This window comes from Arachis stenosperma, chromosome 9 (assembly GCF_014773155.1).
Source record: "Arachis stenosperma cultivar V10309 chromosome 9, arast.V10309.gnm1.PFL2, whole genome shotgun sequence".
Taxonomy (NCBI): Eukaryota; Viridiplantae; Streptophyta; class Magnoliopsida; order Fabales; family Fabaceae; genus Arachis; species Arachis stenosperma.
Window position 1 is genome coordinate 157,632,109 of NC_080385.1, and position 16,567 is coordinate 157,648,675.

General features: G+C 35.6%; 3 protein-coding genes across 4 annotated transcripts; 2 read left to right on the top strand and 1 right to left on the bottom strand.

Moving 5' to 3' along the window:
- The first annotated feature begins 603 nt into the window (after positions 1–603).
- On the top strand, positions 604–4,697 carry LOC130950597 (ubiquitin receptor RAD23c-like). Of its 2 annotated transcripts, none has more exons than XM_057879147.1 (12): positions 604–858; positions 1,719–1,880; positions 2,359–2,412; positions 2,576–2,655; positions 2,759–2,875; positions 2,963–3,143; positions 3,293–3,460; positions 3,527–3,595; positions 3,688–3,735; positions 3,810–3,919; positions 4,080–4,158; positions 4,317–4,697. In XM_057879147.1, exons 1-12 carry the CDS (start codon positions 793–795, stop codon positions 4,434–4,436), a joined length of 1,254 nt encoding a protein of 417 aa, XP_057735130.1. In that variant the 5' UTR covers positions 604–792; the 3' UTR covers positions 4,437–4,697. The 2 variants fall into 2 exon arrangements, with proteins under 2 accessions (XP_057735130.1, XP_057735131.1); XM_057879148.1 differs by having other exon boundaries at positions 2,966–3,143.
- Positions 4,698–5,937: 1,240 nt separating this feature from the next.
- Positions 5,938–7,525, top strand: LOC130951426 (ACD11 homolog protein). Its single transcript, XM_057880071.1, has 4 exons — positions 5,938–6,323; positions 6,419–6,591; positions 6,674–6,819; positions 7,184–7,525. The coding sequence occupies exons 1-4, from the start codon at positions 6,069–6,071 to the stop codon at positions 7,288–7,290; spliced, it is 681 nt and encodes a 226-aa protein (XP_057736054.1). The 5' UTR covers positions 5,938–6,068; the 3' UTR covers positions 7,291–7,525.
- Positions 7,526–12,645: 5,120 nt separating this feature from the next.
- LOC130951676 (dihydrolipoyllysine-residue acetyltransferase component 4 of pyruvate dehydrogenase complex, chloroplastic) lies at positions 12,646–16,247 on the bottom strand. The gene is made up of 6 exons (XM_057880381.1): positions 15,238–16,247; positions 14,923–15,114; positions 14,727–14,814; positions 14,566–14,636; positions 14,395–14,478; positions 12,646–13,070 (listed from the first exon to the last, which is right to left on the bottom strand). Exons 1-6 carry the CDS (start codon positions 16,120–16,122, stop codon positions 12,966–12,968), a joined length of 1,425 nt encoding a protein of 474 aa, XP_057736364.1. The 5' UTR covers positions 16,123–16,247; the 3' UTR covers positions 12,646–12,965.
- Positions 16,248–16,567: the final 320 nt, after the last annotated feature.

A 16,567-nucleotide genomic window follows, 5' to 3' on the forward strand; every position in this document is an offset into this window, starting at 1 on the left:
TTGAAATTAGGATTTTTAGGAAATGAAGGTGTTTGAGATTTGGGAAAGAAGAGAGGAGGGGTTGAAGATAATGGTGGGGTAATTTTGGAATTTTATTAAAAAGTCAACATAAATTTAAGATTTGGCTACTTTTGTCGTACGGAATCTATCTTTGATGGATACAATGTTAATTTCCTTCTTTAATGGATACTTTTGTCAGCATTCGTAAAGTTCATGGGTACAAATGGTTGTTTTTCCAAAAAAAATATTTTTTTTAAAACCTCATCAAACAAACCCTAAATCTTATTTATATTGGAGCTAATCCAACAATTAGTGATCTAGTCCAATTGAACGAGGCTCAAATCCGCAAGCCCCTTCAGTCCGTGTCAGGCACTAAAATCTAGCTCACTCTACACTACAATTCTCAACTCAAATCCCTCTCCGTCCTTGTTTCACGAGAAAGCACTTCCCCGATCCACACCGTTCATGTCACCTTCTAAGGTATAAAATCAATCATCTCAGAGGGGCGTTTATTAAACACCGGAAAGGGCGCGTGGAAAATCGTCACTCAACTACTCCCAACTCAAACTAGCATATTTTCGGGTATATATCCTATTTAGAAATTAAAAATAAAAATGGAAATAAACAAAACAAGAGATTTTTTATTTTCCACTCTGCCCATACTGCTCTTCTTCTCTCCATCGTCGTTTTAGGTTAAATAAACCCTCTGTCGATCGGTGGTACTAAGCCGTGCCGGCGCGAATTCCGACGCTGTTCGTGGCGGCGACTGAAAGTTTCAGAGACAGTGCGAAGATGAAGGTTTTTGTAAAGACTCTGAAGGGCACGCACTTCGAAATTGAAGTGAAGCCCGATGACACGGTTTGACACCTCAACTCTCGATCGTATTTTGTTCTTAATTTCGTTTTCTTTTCGTTCTTACGTCAATTGCATTCCGTGATTGGATTGAATATATTTATGATTGTATCGAGGGTGTGAGGGTTCCGAATTTCGACTTATAATTAGGGTTTTAATGTTTCGCTCGATCGATTGTGGTATTGAATTTTGACCACTGTTTGAGTTTTTTTTTTTTAATACTTAACTTTGTAATTTAGCTTTTTAGGAGCTGTAATTTTTGGAATATGATTTGTATCGTCGTTGGAACATCTTCTGCCTAGTTAGCTATTTTTTTGGCTCCATTGATTATGGCATACGCCGCAATACTATTCCCTGGCAAATTTACTCATCTGGATTCTGATAATTTAATGGGAAATCTGTTGTCGAAAGTTCTGTGAAGATTTTAATGGGAAGTTGCCACATGATAGTGAATAAGTTTGACATTGACTTTATTTGGAGCCTTACTTTACGGGAATATCAAACCGATTTATGCTTTAAGAAGAAATCTGGATAAGTACTGGTTCTGTATAATTGAGCATATCTCAATTTTATAAATCATCACCAGCCCACTACAACTGACACCTTGGTCAATGGCCAAGTGATCACTGACTGTCAGAATTTTCACTGTCCTATCAGCTTTGGGAACTCACTTATCTAAGTAGCACATATTATGTTTGTCAATAGTCAAGTTTGTGGTTTTTGACGGTTGAACTTCTAAACTACTCTGAGTTACTTAAGCGACGCATTCTACTATTTCAATTGTGGCATTGCTTCATCTCTAATGATTATATGATATCATTTATATCGTGTTTTTATTTTATTTATGATGAGCATATTCCTTTCAGGTTACCGAAGTGAAGAAAAATATAGAAACTGTTCAAGGTGCAAATGTCTACCCTGCTGCACAGCAAATGCTTATTCATCAAGGCAAGGTTCTTAAGGATGGTACTACTTTGGAGGAAAACAAAGTAGCTGAAAACAGTTTCATTGTAATCATGCTTTCTAAGGTAAAATTTTCTTATTTATCTCATTCCCTTTAAAAGTTTACGTTGGTATCAAAAAATATTAACATGTATGCAGTTGTTTTGTTGCATAAATAGTTGTCTAATGTATACAAACTGTTGCACATGGAAAAAATTATTGGTTCTTCGATGGACATAGGTCATTGCTTGTTGATTTGAGTTTGATATGGTAACCGGTAGATAGATTGTTTGGAGTGGCTCAGAATTGTCATAATTTGTAGGTTTTACTAGCTACCTATGAGCGCATGGTGTATATTCACTATTATGTAGAATCGTAATTTAATGTTGGCCCCTTGTATTCTGAAGTTGATGTATGGATTTTGGGGGATACATAAACATAAGTGGAGTTATTTATCTTGAACTTTGTCAGAAAGAAATTGTTGTTGACTTTTGTTAAATTTTCAACTCTTATAATATACATTTTATTCAGTACTAAGTTAGAACTATGTGCTTACAATTCCAGAGTAAGAGCACATCTGGTGAAGGATCTACTGCATCAACAGCACCTTCATCAAAGGTTAGAACAGTTTGCTACGCTATAAATATTGTATACTATATTATTATTTGAATGATCACATTCCTGAGATATATTGAGACAATGGTCTTTAGTTATCAAGGTTATGAAATTTATTGTATTGTACTTTATTATTATTTTTTAAACTATTATGTCTTCATTGCAGTCTCCACAGACTAGTGCAACTCCTACTCCTACCGCATCTGTGTCAGTAGCACCTCAAGCTGTTCCTGCCACTGCTGCACCGTGAGTTGATGATATTTTATAGAAATTTTTCTTGAGATTTTATGTTGCTGTCTCAACTATTTCAATATGAAGAGCTTGAGGTCTAAACTTTGCATTTTGGCAGGCCTGCGCCTTCACCTTCACCTTCGCCTTCACCTGCACCTGCTGCACCTGCACCTGCACCTGCACCTGCACCTGCACCTTCACCTGCTGCAGCTCCTACATCTACAGATACTGCTGTGTAAATATTGTTTCCTGTGATCTACGTTTTCTATACATTTTACATGCTTACTTCCATTATATATTGTTGAAATAAACTTTCTTGAAGCAGGGTAGGGTCTGATATCTATGGGCAGGCAGCTTCCAATCTGGTTGCCGGAAGCAACTTGGAGGGAACAATTCAGCAAATTCTTGATATGGGGGGTGGGAGCTGGGATAGGGACACAGTTATCCGTGCTCTTAGAGCTGCTTATAACAACCCTGAGAGAGCTGTTGAATATTTGTATACGGTATGTGTATTTTAGATGATGAATTTCATACTTGACGATGGTTGTGCGCTATATTTTGGCATCTCTACTAGTTCAATGGAAGTTTATTTTCTGTATCACTGCTTTAAAAACAGAAAAGATTAAAATAAAACATCATTCACATATATCAGGGTATCCCTGAGCAAGCTGAAGCTCCACCTGTGGCCCGAGTGCCTACAAGTGTACAACCTGCAAATCCACCAGCTGCTGCACCTCAGGCAGCTTCACCTCAAGCAGCACAACCAGCTCCTGTCACAACTAGTGGACCAAATGCTAATCCTCTAGACCTATTTCCCCAGGTAGCATTCTACTATTTATTAAAGAGAATGTTGGAGGTTTGTACTCTAACAACTAATGTCTTACAGGGTCTCCCCAATGTTGGTTCTGGTGCTGCTGGCGCTGGCTCTTTAGAATTTCTGCGCAACAGCCAACAGGTACTCTCTATTTTGCTGACCTGTTATCTGCACTGAAGTTCCTACACGTGTCTTAGCTAATCTCTCCAGTTCTATTTGTTCTGTTTTCTCAGTTCCAAGCCTTGCGAGCTATGGTGCAGGCTAACCCACAAATATTGCAGGTTTTTCTTCTTTGCCTTATTAGTGTATCCTATGTTCTCGTTTTAGAGTTCCCTGAATATTCTTGTTACTGCAGCCTATGCTACAAGAGCTTGGCAAACAAAATCCTCATCTTATGAGATTGATTCGAGATCATCAAGCTGATTTCCTTCGACTGATAAATGAACCTGTGGAAGGTGGTGAGGGGTGAGTGATCATCCTATGCTGTTCTGTATATGTATTTTTGTTGAAGGAATGGAGAAATATAGATTTTTTGTTTTTATTTCATTTTATTTTTTTGGGGGTGGTGGGGTAGGGTTCAACAATTTTGTTCAATGTCTAAATCTTTCTTGTTAATGTGCTTTAGGAATTTATTTGGCCAGCTAGCTGCTGGCATGCCACAATCAGTAACTGTTACACCTGAAGAGCGCCAAGCAATTGAACGTGTAAGTTTGATCTCTTGCCTATATCAAATATATGCTCTATTTCCTCTGTTCATGCATATAAATATATGAATAAGCACTCCTCGTTCATCTAAAAGTACCCATTCCTACTATTGGTAATCAATATTTATGAGTAGCGTGATGTTTTACTGCTGCTGCAGCTTGAAGCAATGGGCTTTGATCGTGCACTTGTGTTGGAGGTGTATTTTGCTTGCAACAAGAACGAGGAATTGGCTGCCAACTACCTCGTAGATCACATGCACGAGTTTGACGAACAATAGATCTCCTATCCAGTTGCAAATGATCTGTTCTTGTCATTTTTCTTGCATCTTTTTCCCCTTTTTCTTTCTTTTATCTTTTTAACTCGATGGGTCTGTTATACTTCTGTTTAACGAGGTAATGTTTGATTATGACAAGCCTTAAGTCGTCAAGGGATGTTTTTATGGCCTCAACATTATTGCCCTTGTATCTACATTTACTCCGCGTAGAGGGGTTTTTTTATTTTTAAAGTATTCATATACATAGTCGTTTGTCTTGGATTATTGGTGTGTTGCATGTTTCGTACATGTCTAGTTATGAATATTTTGTTATTCATATTTTTATTTGCAAGTCGATGGATGGCAAACTTGCCTAAGCTTGCAAACCCATCTGGTGTGGTTATAAATTGGAGATTGGGCTTTTTTTGGTCCTAATCAGTTATTTTCTTCAGAAAACATTTTTAACATTCAAACTATCGTAGACTCGTAGTCGCTTTATGATCATTTGGTGTTAAACTACTTTGGATATGTAAATATGCACGGGACATCGCTTTGCTTGGTAAAAGCTTGCCTGAACTTTCAAGCTGGGGTTTGGGTATTTGACGGGCTCATTTTTTTTGTATGAGAAGCATGTGTGTGTTGTGCTTTGTTGTGGAGAATGTGAGTGCTAGACATGGATGTGGGACAATTTTTTGTGGAGAATGTGGGTGCTAGACATGGTATGGGACAATTTTTTCTGAAACAAAGGATGAATCCGATTTCTTTGTAAAAAAAATTGAGTCATAGAAGAGAAAATTTAAATTTTAAATTTTTGCGAAGGTAATCGGAATTTCTGATTTTTGTTCCTGACACCACAATTACGTAAAACACATATACTTTATAACTGCGTCCAACACCATTCTTCCAACTACATCTAAATTTAAAAGTGTTTGACAGACTCATTTGTAACAAAGAGGATAAAAATTAAGTTTGGAAAGATAACTGATTGGTCCCTTTTGTTGGTCTGTTGGAAGAAAATGATTGTGTAAACTGGAAAATGATGCAAATCAAACCCAATATTGGTCCCTTCTATTGATCTGTTTTTTTTTTGTAATTTAGAGGGGCTTACGCCCATATTGATCTGTTTATTTGGAAGAAAACTAGGTAGTGTAAATCGGAGAACGATGCAAATGAACTGCAATATACTTTATTAGAAAAACAAAAAACAAAAATAAAACAAGATATTCTGAGAGGTGATACTTGTAGCCCAAAATATTAGTGGGTTATTATTTAGAAAAGGATAAAATTTATGTCAGGGTTGTATGATGAGATTATTATTATCGTGATTAATTTTGGTATTAATCACTCTTAGATTTATTTATTTTTTGGTCAAGATCACTCTTAGAAAGAAGGTGGGCTTTGAGATCCGTTCAATACGAGCCCAAAAAGAAAAAAAAAACGAAAAGGCGCGAGAAGTTACCAGCGGTTGACGTCTCGTGTGATGTGGTGTCAAATGGAAAAGAAAAGGAAATTGAGTTTTTGAATGAAGGAAAGGCAAGGCGCGTTCGTAGCGGAAAGTTCCTATTCCATCCCGCAACTCCTTTCTTTTCTTGACATTTCAACGATTCTCTTGTTTGAACCTTTTGGAAAAGAAGGCGTTTGGACTGAGTAGCGATAATGATGAATGGCGTTGAGGTCGTCATGGACAATAGCAGCACCAGCATCGTTAAACTACCCGATCCTGCGGTGGTGGCGGCGACGACTTCAAGTCCTCTCTCCGCCATTGCCGAGGCCTTTGAACACCTCGCCAAACTCCTCAACCGCGGTGACCTTCCCTTGGACGCCTTCTACGAAGCCTGCTCTTTCGTCTCTGTTCTCTTCAATTGTCTCGGCTTTGCTTTCAAATTCGCCGAATTGGAATACGTCGCCAAGGTTCATTTCCTTCCCTTTCGGAATAATTCAAAAATTTTGTTGTATATTTGATTGCTTTGTAACAATGCTATGAATATTATGATTCGTACGGTCAGCTAGAAGGACTTATGGAAGCATCACCGGCGTGTGGCACTCTGAAGGATGTAATTGAAGTTGATGTCGCTAGCAAAACGGTTAAATCCCCGGGAAGTTATTCGCGTAATCTGCGCAGAGTTCGCCAGGGTGTTGATCTCGTCAGAGCTATATTCGAACAACTTCTGGCAACTGAGTATGGCATCTTTGATCTATCATTTGTGATGCTGAATCGAATTATCCAATTTAACGATTGATTTGTCATTTGGCGTTTTCAGCGATAGCTGTCTGAAAGAAATAGCTTCAAGTGCGTACGCTCAGATTTGTGCACCGTATCACACATGGGCAGTAAGAACAGCTGTGCATGCTGGGATGTATACACTTCCAACAAGAGACCAGCTTTTCTTGAGGCTCAATGAAACAGGTAGCTTGTTGCATCATTTTTGTTTTTGGCCACATCAATGATCAATGCCTGTGTGAAGCAATTATTATTATTTTAGTGCTTGTTTGGTACCATTAAAAAAAATGTTTTTTACCTAATAAATGAACAAAAAATATTTTTATATTGTTATACTCAAACATAATTATAGATAAAAAAATTATTTTGCATAAGATATCTAAATATAAAATTACTTTTATTTTTTCATAAAATCTTTTTAGAAAAGATAACTCGAAAAAAGATTTTTTTTAAAAGTTCACCCAAACAAACCTTTAGATTAGATATTATTTTCTTGTAGCATTCTATCTTTTAAAGAGAACTGAGTTGTTGTGCATGAATGGTACTCCAGAGAAGTCTGCTGAGGCGAAGATGAAAAGGTACATCAATGCTGCAACTCCAGTTATAGAATACATTGATAAACTGTACCTTTCAAGAAAGATTCCGTTGAACTGGTGAGTTCATGTGGCTTCAACACATAGTAGTATTGTTGTTACACAATTTTTTCTGATGTAATGTATAAACATACATGTAACTATTTAGTTTCTAAGCCCTTGATATGTAGCTTTAGGGAGATACACAATATTTTTTACTAAAATTTGTGTTGTATCTATTATGTACATACATTATTCATTTGAAAGAGGTTCTATTTAAAAGAGGCCTGCGGATACGCGAGGGTGCGTGATTGAGTTTATTCATTTGAAAGAGGTTCTACTTAAAAGAGGCAAGTATCCGGTGCGTGATTGAGTTTGTACAATTAATAATAGAGATATGAAAAGTATTCATTTTGTACATATAGTAATTAGGGGTGTTCAAATCCAAACCGATCCAAATTAAATCGCTCATTCAATCCAATCCAAACCGAAACCGATTAAAACCGCACTGATTTGGATCTGATTGGATTTTATTTTTTACAAACCGCTGGATCGGATCGGATTTCGGATCTACTTTTCAAAACTGATCCAATCCAATCCAAACCGCACAATGTGCTATAATATTATTATTTTATTATTATATTTATAATTATACTTATAACATGTTTAATTTATTATACATTTTTATATTATTCATGTATTATTATTATTTAATAAATAGTTTATGTTCAAAATGTTATTTATTATTTATTTTAACTAACCTATAATTTTATTTCTATGTTATGTTATCGTTGGCTTTTTAAGATATTGTTGAAACTTGTTATGTTATTGTTAATTATTTAAAATTTGATGTTAAGACTTGTTATATGTATTTAATTTTTTTAATTTACAAAACCGCAAATCCAATCCAATCCAAACCGCTTGAAATTGGATCGGATCGGATCGGATTTTTTTAAAAACATCATCCAATCCAAACCGCACCGCGAACACCCCTAATAGTAATTCCTTGGCCTGCAGTAGATCTTTATATAGAGATTAGATTTGCGATAAATTAATCATTAACCTGTCGAACTGGATAATATGTGGGCAACAAAAAATTAAAAAAATAAAAATATGAAAGGAACATAGAAAAATTGGATACTGATATATTTATGACTCAAACTCGTAACTTCTTAAATAAGTAAGGAAAGACTATGCCATTTGAGTTATAACTCATTAATAATCTTGTATCATGTATTAAGTAAACATGCATAATTAATATAAATATATGGCAAAAATAGAAAAATTAGTTCTTGAAGTAAAAATGCTTATTTTCCGTGGCAAAATTTGATTGTTATGCTACAAAAAATTAGAAACATCAAGTGAGTTTGCAAATTAATAATGTGTGTAATATATAGGTACCATGATAAGGATAAAGTATGGTCAAAATTAGAAAACAAAAACTTAGAGACATGAATAATAAAAAAATAGTTAAAGGAAGATTTTGAAGGGATAGAGGATACTATCTTTATCAAATTGTGTGTGACGATATGCCAAAATCAAATATTTTTGAAGATTTTATAATGAGTATATACCCATTTTGGTCCTCAAAGAATTTCAGACTGGACATTTTAGTCCCCAACTAAAATTAATTACTCGATTAGTTCCTAACAATTAATTCCGTCAGTCACTTAAGTCCTTTACTCCGTTAACTCTAACGGAGGACAAAATAGTCCCTGACAACTCTAACAGGGGACAAAATGGTCCCTGATCTCCTCTGTTCGGAAATGACACTGTTCTCTCCCAATTTTCATCATATCTCACATAACACTAGCAATCTAACACTATAACTTCAAACTACGCCATGCACACTCTATAAATTTAATGTTCACAAGAAAAAAATTACTCAACTTGTTCTCAACCAATTCATACTCGGAAAACTAATGCCTATGTCTCTCAACTAGTTATCGTCTTCGACGGATCCCATAAATCTAGACAGCAAGTCTGATTTGTTAAGACCCGTCGTCGTCATTGTCATCTCCCTCCTCCTCTGCCCTATCATCTCCATGACCATATTGTCCACCACTCCGATCGCTTTCTTCAGCTTCTTCTACAAACCAATGTTCAGTAATCGCTTCAGTTTCCATATGAGCGACAACGACGACATTGCTCGTTGTACTGATAGCATGGATGCGAGATCGAAGCTGTCTGCCAACTTGGACTCTGGAAAAGAAGGAATGAAGCACTCGGTATCTATTTTAAATGAGAATTTACATATGATGTCGAAGAAGAATCTTCTCATGATGTCCTAATGTCCAATAATTTATATTGCTTGCCGGAGAGTGGAGAAAGGCGTGCCATTAGAGTAGTTGTGGAACTTGGTCTTGAGGATGTCGTGGATGTGTTAGGGTTGGAGGTGATGTTATCGAAGACGTGGAAGTGGATGCTTTTGGTGGGTGAAGTGCAGAGGATGTGGATGTACCAGTCACAAGAATTTAGGAAGTGTGTGGTCCATGACATGTTGAGGTAGGTGCAACATGTGTGACAATTATACCATGGCTTAATCTTGGAGTTAAAGAGGAGGATGGAAAAGATGGAAAAGAAGACTGTGAAGGTGAAGAAGGAGAGTATGAATGTTAGGGTTATGCGAGATATGATAAAAATTGGGGAAGAATAGTATCGTTTTCGAATAAAGGGGTCAGGGATTATTTTGTCCCTTGTTAAAATTGTCAGGGACCATTTTGTCTCCTGTTAGAGTTGTCAGGGACTATTTTGTCATCTGTTAGAGTTAACGGAGTAAAGGACCTAAGTGACTGACGGAATTAATTGTTAGGGACCAATCGAGTAATTAATTTTAGTTGGTGACTAAAGTGTCCAGTCTGAAATTCTTTGAGGGCCAAAATGGGTATATACTCTTTTATAATAAACGACATTGGTAGTTTTAATGTAATTATTTGAATCCTAGTAAGAAATAACAAGTTATTAGTAATTAGTTGTGTGAATATTGGCTATTTAAGAAGTAATTCAAGGATTGTCCCTAACTTTTATTTTAAATGATTGTCTTACGGCACATTTAATTTCAAATCATTAATTCTTTACATAATGGATTCTTGATTTGAGAGATGGAAAGGTTGCTCATAAGAAAATAAACACACTGTAATTCTTATATCAGTCAAATTTTTAATATAAATTTTGGTGATATATATAGTGATTATCTGAAAATTTTCACAAATTTGAGATATTTTTATAATAGTGTTATTTTACTCCAATAATAAATGTTGTTGAACAAGTAAATAATTAAATGTTAACTTTGAATGAAAATGACTAAAAAAAAAATGTATCTCAACTCGAATTTACCTCCATTTAAAAAAAGAGCTAACAATAGTATATTCATCAATGTACGCACTCGAATTTTGTATACGTATTAAATTTCTCAAACTTCCAAATCATGTTCTTTGCTTTAAACAAGGGTATTCTGTAATGCTTATTAGAAATATTAATAGTTCAATAGGTCTTTGTAATAGTACTAAATTAGTTATCACAAAATTTGACAATAAATTTATCTAAGTGAAAGTCTTATTAAAATGTAACATTAGTGAAAAGATTTTTATATTTAGGATGACATTTATTCCTTCGAATATAAAATTCACTTAAGTTTTAACGAATACAATTTTTTTTTATGCTTTCATATGTCATGACTATTAAAAAGAGAAACAAATAGTATATTTTTCAATAGATATTAAAAAATTACATTAATTTCTATTTATATATTACATGCACCTGGCATTATAAAAGTTCTGATAAAATATATATGCAAGATCAAATGATTTCAGGCTTGGAATAAAATTGAAAACTTCAACAAAATTTAAGACAACATAGACTGATATTCAAATACTATTATATTAAAGGTTCACAAATAAAAGAATTAATTTAATTAACATATACATAAATTAAGTGGTTAATTTTTTGTTATGTTGATGTTTAATTTTATTATTAAAATTTAATAGGTAAAATTTAGAATGGTTGATTTTTTAATAATAATTAATATTTTATTTGTAATTTTAATATTTTTTAATTAATAACTTCTAGAGTATATTTTAATTAAATTTGTAAAAATAAATAAATATATGAATTTATTGTTATATAAAGGAGGAATTAACTGTTTTACATGTATTCTAACTGTAAAGAATAATGTTACACCATAAAAAAAAATTATTATTTTTTTCGATACTTGGCTTACATTTTAAATATTAAATAGTAATTTTATTATAAAATTTTAATAGTATAAAAAAAAAAGATGTTCGGTCGAAAAGATTAACTCCTAAACTTTTTCTAAAGTTAAGCATAAATGTAGAATTAAATTTTAAAATGATTTTTGAGATGGGCATCTTACATCAAAATCGTTATTAAAATTTTAATTGCACCAATTACGTCTCTAAAATTGATAAAAGTGTATCACATTAGTTGCTGACCCATTTTTCGTTAACGGTATGATGACATGATTTGATAACGTAGACTATTAGTGACATATGTCACTTTATGATTTAATCACTTGTAATGATATGATGATATATTAATCAATTACACGTGACATACTGACATATATAATTATATCACGTATCACAACAATATTTATCCACATATCATTCGTTATATCCTCATTATAGATGTACTAAATCAGTCCGCCAGCCCCTCCACCACCTTTTCAATTAGTGTTTGGAGAGAAATTCTTATCTGTTTGTTATAGTTAAGATCAAGCTACTATACTACTATATACGGTATTATCTTTATATTAGACGATTCTTGTAAATGTGTTTTTATATAATTAGGTAAATTAATATAACATAAAAATAATATCCATCCATTTCAAATATTTTCGCTAAATACATAAATTTAGATACTCCTCTTGCTAGTTAGTAATATCTATGTTTGCCAATTTATGTATATACATTATTCAGTGCATTATTATTGAAAGCTAATTAGTTTCTTCACTACTAAAGGAATGCAAAATATTTATTTTAGTGAATGTGAAATTTAAGGCTAAGTATATATAGGTTTTGTTTTCCATTATACTAATCTATAGTTTGAACAAGGAAGATCCATGAAAATACGAATAACTGAAGTTGACAAAGGATTACACTCAAATCCTCAATACATACAAGAGTTGTGGAGACTGGAGAGTATATATTCTACAAATAGCATTTTTGGTTTACTGAATAACAAAATAGGCAATGCCCAAAAAGAAAAGAAAAATAAAAACAGAATAAGCTATTTATTAAAAAAGCGTTTCTATATTAGTTGTCAACCCATGTCTTACGATATTATTAATAAAAGAAGTTCCAGCAAAACCAAAGGACAATTAACCAAATTTCAGAATCCCATACTAACAAATCAGAATCAATAGACAATGATGCCCAAAAAAATTAACAATCAATAGACAATATAAGCAATAGACAAATCAAGAACTAGAAATTAGGCTAGATTTTATTGCAAAAGTACAAGCTTTAAGGTCTTATTTGCTCATGCGGCACAGAAAACATTGCTGACTTGCTGTTTACAGAATCCTTCACTGAAAAAAAGAAAAAGAAAAAGAAAGGGTAAAAGCTGTTTCTCGTAGTCAATGTTTTGCTCAATAGAATTCACGATTGCTCCTAAAAACTAAAAAAAAAAATGAAAGTGAAAGATAAGCTCAAAATGATGGGCACTAAGCCAAACAAGCTACCCAAACTATCAATTCACGATCCCCCAGCGACTATAACATGATCTCAAAGAACAGAATCACTACAATGTTAGACTGTCTGGGTTTTCAATGATTTTGGAGAATGTCTGAAGGAAGGCGGCCAAATCAGCGCCATAAATTATTCGGTGATCAGCCGTTACATTCACCTGAAAAAGAAAGTTCAGATACAATTAGTTTGATCCTGAGATTTAAATAAAAAAAATGCTACTAGTTATAAAAGACTTAAATACAAGTCATATTTGAGTCGTGTATTACTATTTGTTCTAGTGTTTATTAAGTACAAGGCATATGATGCTTGCCATATGAAGGCTTGCCAGATTGTTCTTTTATCAGCTAAGACTGCTAAGTGATGCAAGCCAAGTCAGATTTATAAGTTCAATATGGCAGTGCAACTGTGCAATGCAGAGGATAAAGGATCCAAAGATCCTTTTTAAAAACACAATCATTGAATGTTTAGAGACACTTGCAATTGCAAATTTTAGACAGAAAACAGTACAAACAACGACCACAATGATATTCATATGTGAACCTACAAATCACACACAGTAAATTATGTTTGTCCATTTCCTATGAAACACAAATGTCTGACTTTTAGATGATAGTTGGTAATTGGGAGAACATATACATTTATATCAACCGGAGAATTAAATTATTAAAAAGGTGATCCAAGGCAACTCTCTTGTCCCAGGTAGGAGTAGGGTCCAACAAACAAGACTTCAACTAAATTTCCTTGAAGAAGATTCAATATTTGATTTTACACTAATGTTGCACGAGGAGAAAAAGATTTTCAGATTCTGAAAATGGGATTTTGTGTAGCTCTGCAACCTCTATACAAAGGGAAAGACTGAATCAACTACAGAGATTTTTAAGAGAGAAAAATGTATGGGTGAGGAATGAGGATAGGAAAGTGCCTTTGAAAGGCAGAAAAATCTGGTTTACATTGTAAGAGCAGTAGCAGACTAGTAGCAATCAGAAAAAAAAATTTAAAAAGATTGAAAAAGGACAACACACTTAAAGATGTTATTCTCAGTCATGGTAGCAAATTATCAGAAAAATAAGTTAAAAGATTTGAGATGAACCTATTGAATTACCTTTTGAATAATAAGATTCCATTCAATTGTCAGAAAAATATATTCAAGAAGCACAACACAAAGCAGATGTAATGCTCATCCATCGTATAAACTCCTTAGGTAAACAAGAATTGTAATAGGATAAAATGTATTCTAAAACTTATATCTAGAATTAAAACTTCAGAAAAATAGGCAGTACAACACTAGATAGAAATGCAACCTAAGATCTGTCGTCACATGAAGACTATGTTACTCTGACATGCAGATCACCAAGGAAGGAATAGTTGTTCTTTCTATTTTTATTTTATCTTTTCGTTGCAATGGCTTGATTGGCTTCATATGGTGTTCTAATAAGTGCATAAGCATAACTACCTGAAAGAAAATATATACACATACTCACCAGCATCTTATTTTTCACCTTGAAGAATCCAGTTGCATCAGCCTCGACAGTAGGCTTTGATGCTCCAACTGCCATGATAGCCCCCTGAAAACAAGAAATGGCCAAGTTCATATGAAATGGAATTCAAGCTGCCAGAGAATCTCAAAAGTTATATATGAGTCAGTCTCTCACCTGCCCTGGAGGAAGTATGGCATCAAACCTGTCAACTCCAAACATGCCCAGATTGGAGAGTGTGAAAGTTCCTGCAGACACAAGATTTTGTTAGAAGATCAGAGTTCTAATTTGAACTAATAGCCAACTAACAGAATAACAATTAGAAACAATAAATAGACCTGAATTATACTCATTGGGTTGCAATTGCTTTCCACGAGCTTTATTAACTAGCTCTTTCCACTTTTGGGACAACAGATACAAGTCCAACTGCAACAACACGAGAAATCAATTTACTTGAAAACCAAGAAACCACAAAAATGCTCCATTAACCACCACAAGCCACAATGTAATTACAGCATACGATAATCAAGAGACCTTGTCAGCATCCTGAAGTACAGGGGTAATCAAACCGCCGTTGATTGCCACAGCAACTGCAATGTTGATGTTGCTGTTATAGGCAAAGTTCTTGCCATCTTTGCAGCTGGCATTGACCACTGGATGTTGGACAAGTGCCATTGCAGCAGCCTTGGCAAAAATCGCTGTCATCGTCACCCCCTTCGGCTTCACCTGAACAATGGAATATAAAAAACACCGAATCATATCACCATATTCATACCTACTGGTATCACGATTTATCGAAACAAACCAAATAATGGCATCAACATGTCATGAAGGAAAATTTATGCATACCTTCTCATATAAAGCATCAAGTGCATCAGTGATCACAGGATAACCAACACGGAATGTAGGCACGGAGAGGCTCTCCACCATGTTCTTTGCAACTGCAGATTGCATTGTCGTGAATGTAACAACGCTAGAGCCTGGAATTGGAGGCGGCGCCACTGCACCAGCAGCAGCTGCTTTTGGAGGAGCTGAGCTCGCCGGAGCAGGAGCCGCCGGAGCAGGACTGCTCTTTGATGGCGCAATCCCGGCAGCGGTCTCCACGTCGGCCGGAGTGATCCGACCAAACGGACCGGTCCCGGTGAGTGACGCAAGGTCTACCTTGTGCTGCTTTGCGAGCTTCTTCGCCTGAGGCGTGGCGACGGTCTTCTTCGGTCCGTCAGAAGCTGCCGCCGATGGCGGAGGAGGAGGAGGAGAAGGCTGAGAAATTGCCGGAGCTGGATTTGCAGGCTGAGGAGGAGGCGCAGAGGATTGGGATTGTGATGACTTGGCAGCTTTGGCTTTGGCTTCGGCGACTTCTTCCTCCGTCTCGGCGAGTAAGGCGATGGGAGCTCCAACGGGGGCTGTTTCGCCGTCGGGGACGACGATGGCGGCGAGTATTCCATCGTAGAATGTCTCGACGTCCATGTCAGCTTTGTCGGATTCGACGACGACGACGCTCTCACCCTTGGAGAGAGTCTCGCCCTCGGATTTGATCCAAGAGACGATTTTGCCCTCAGTCATAGTGGAGCTGAGTGCGGGCATGAAGATTTCTCGGATCTTGGATTGGACAGTGAATGAGGTAGCGCGGCCTCGAGGAATTGGGAGAATGAAGCTGCGACGGCATGGGAGGAGGGATGTGGATGAGATGGAAGAGGAGAATGAGAGGGTGAATGGTGAAGGAGAAGAAGCCATTTGTGTGTTTGTTAATTGGGAATGTGATGAATGAATGTGTGAAGTGAGTGAATAGAGTAGAAAGAAGGAAAGAAAAACCTGGGCGGAGAAGACGAGGGAGAGATGCACGCTTTGTTCAGCTGCCTCTCTATGTTTCCATCGCCCAAATAATATTATGAGGACACACTATTGTCACGGCCTTGGACACACTCCAACGCTACCGTGCCGGCACTCGGACTTACTCAACCTCTTGAGCTAAGACCAAGTCAGCCTAACCCTCAATACTTAGCAAGTAAGCTAAGAATACAAGAGAACACAAGAGAAAGGAAGCTTTGGTGGAAAGAACACTTTATTGCTCAAGTGTGGTTACAAATGATTCACACACACCCAAACTCTAACTCTCACCCCTATTTATAGCCATCCACTTTCTCAATGGATGGTTAGGATTAAATCTAATCAACGGTCC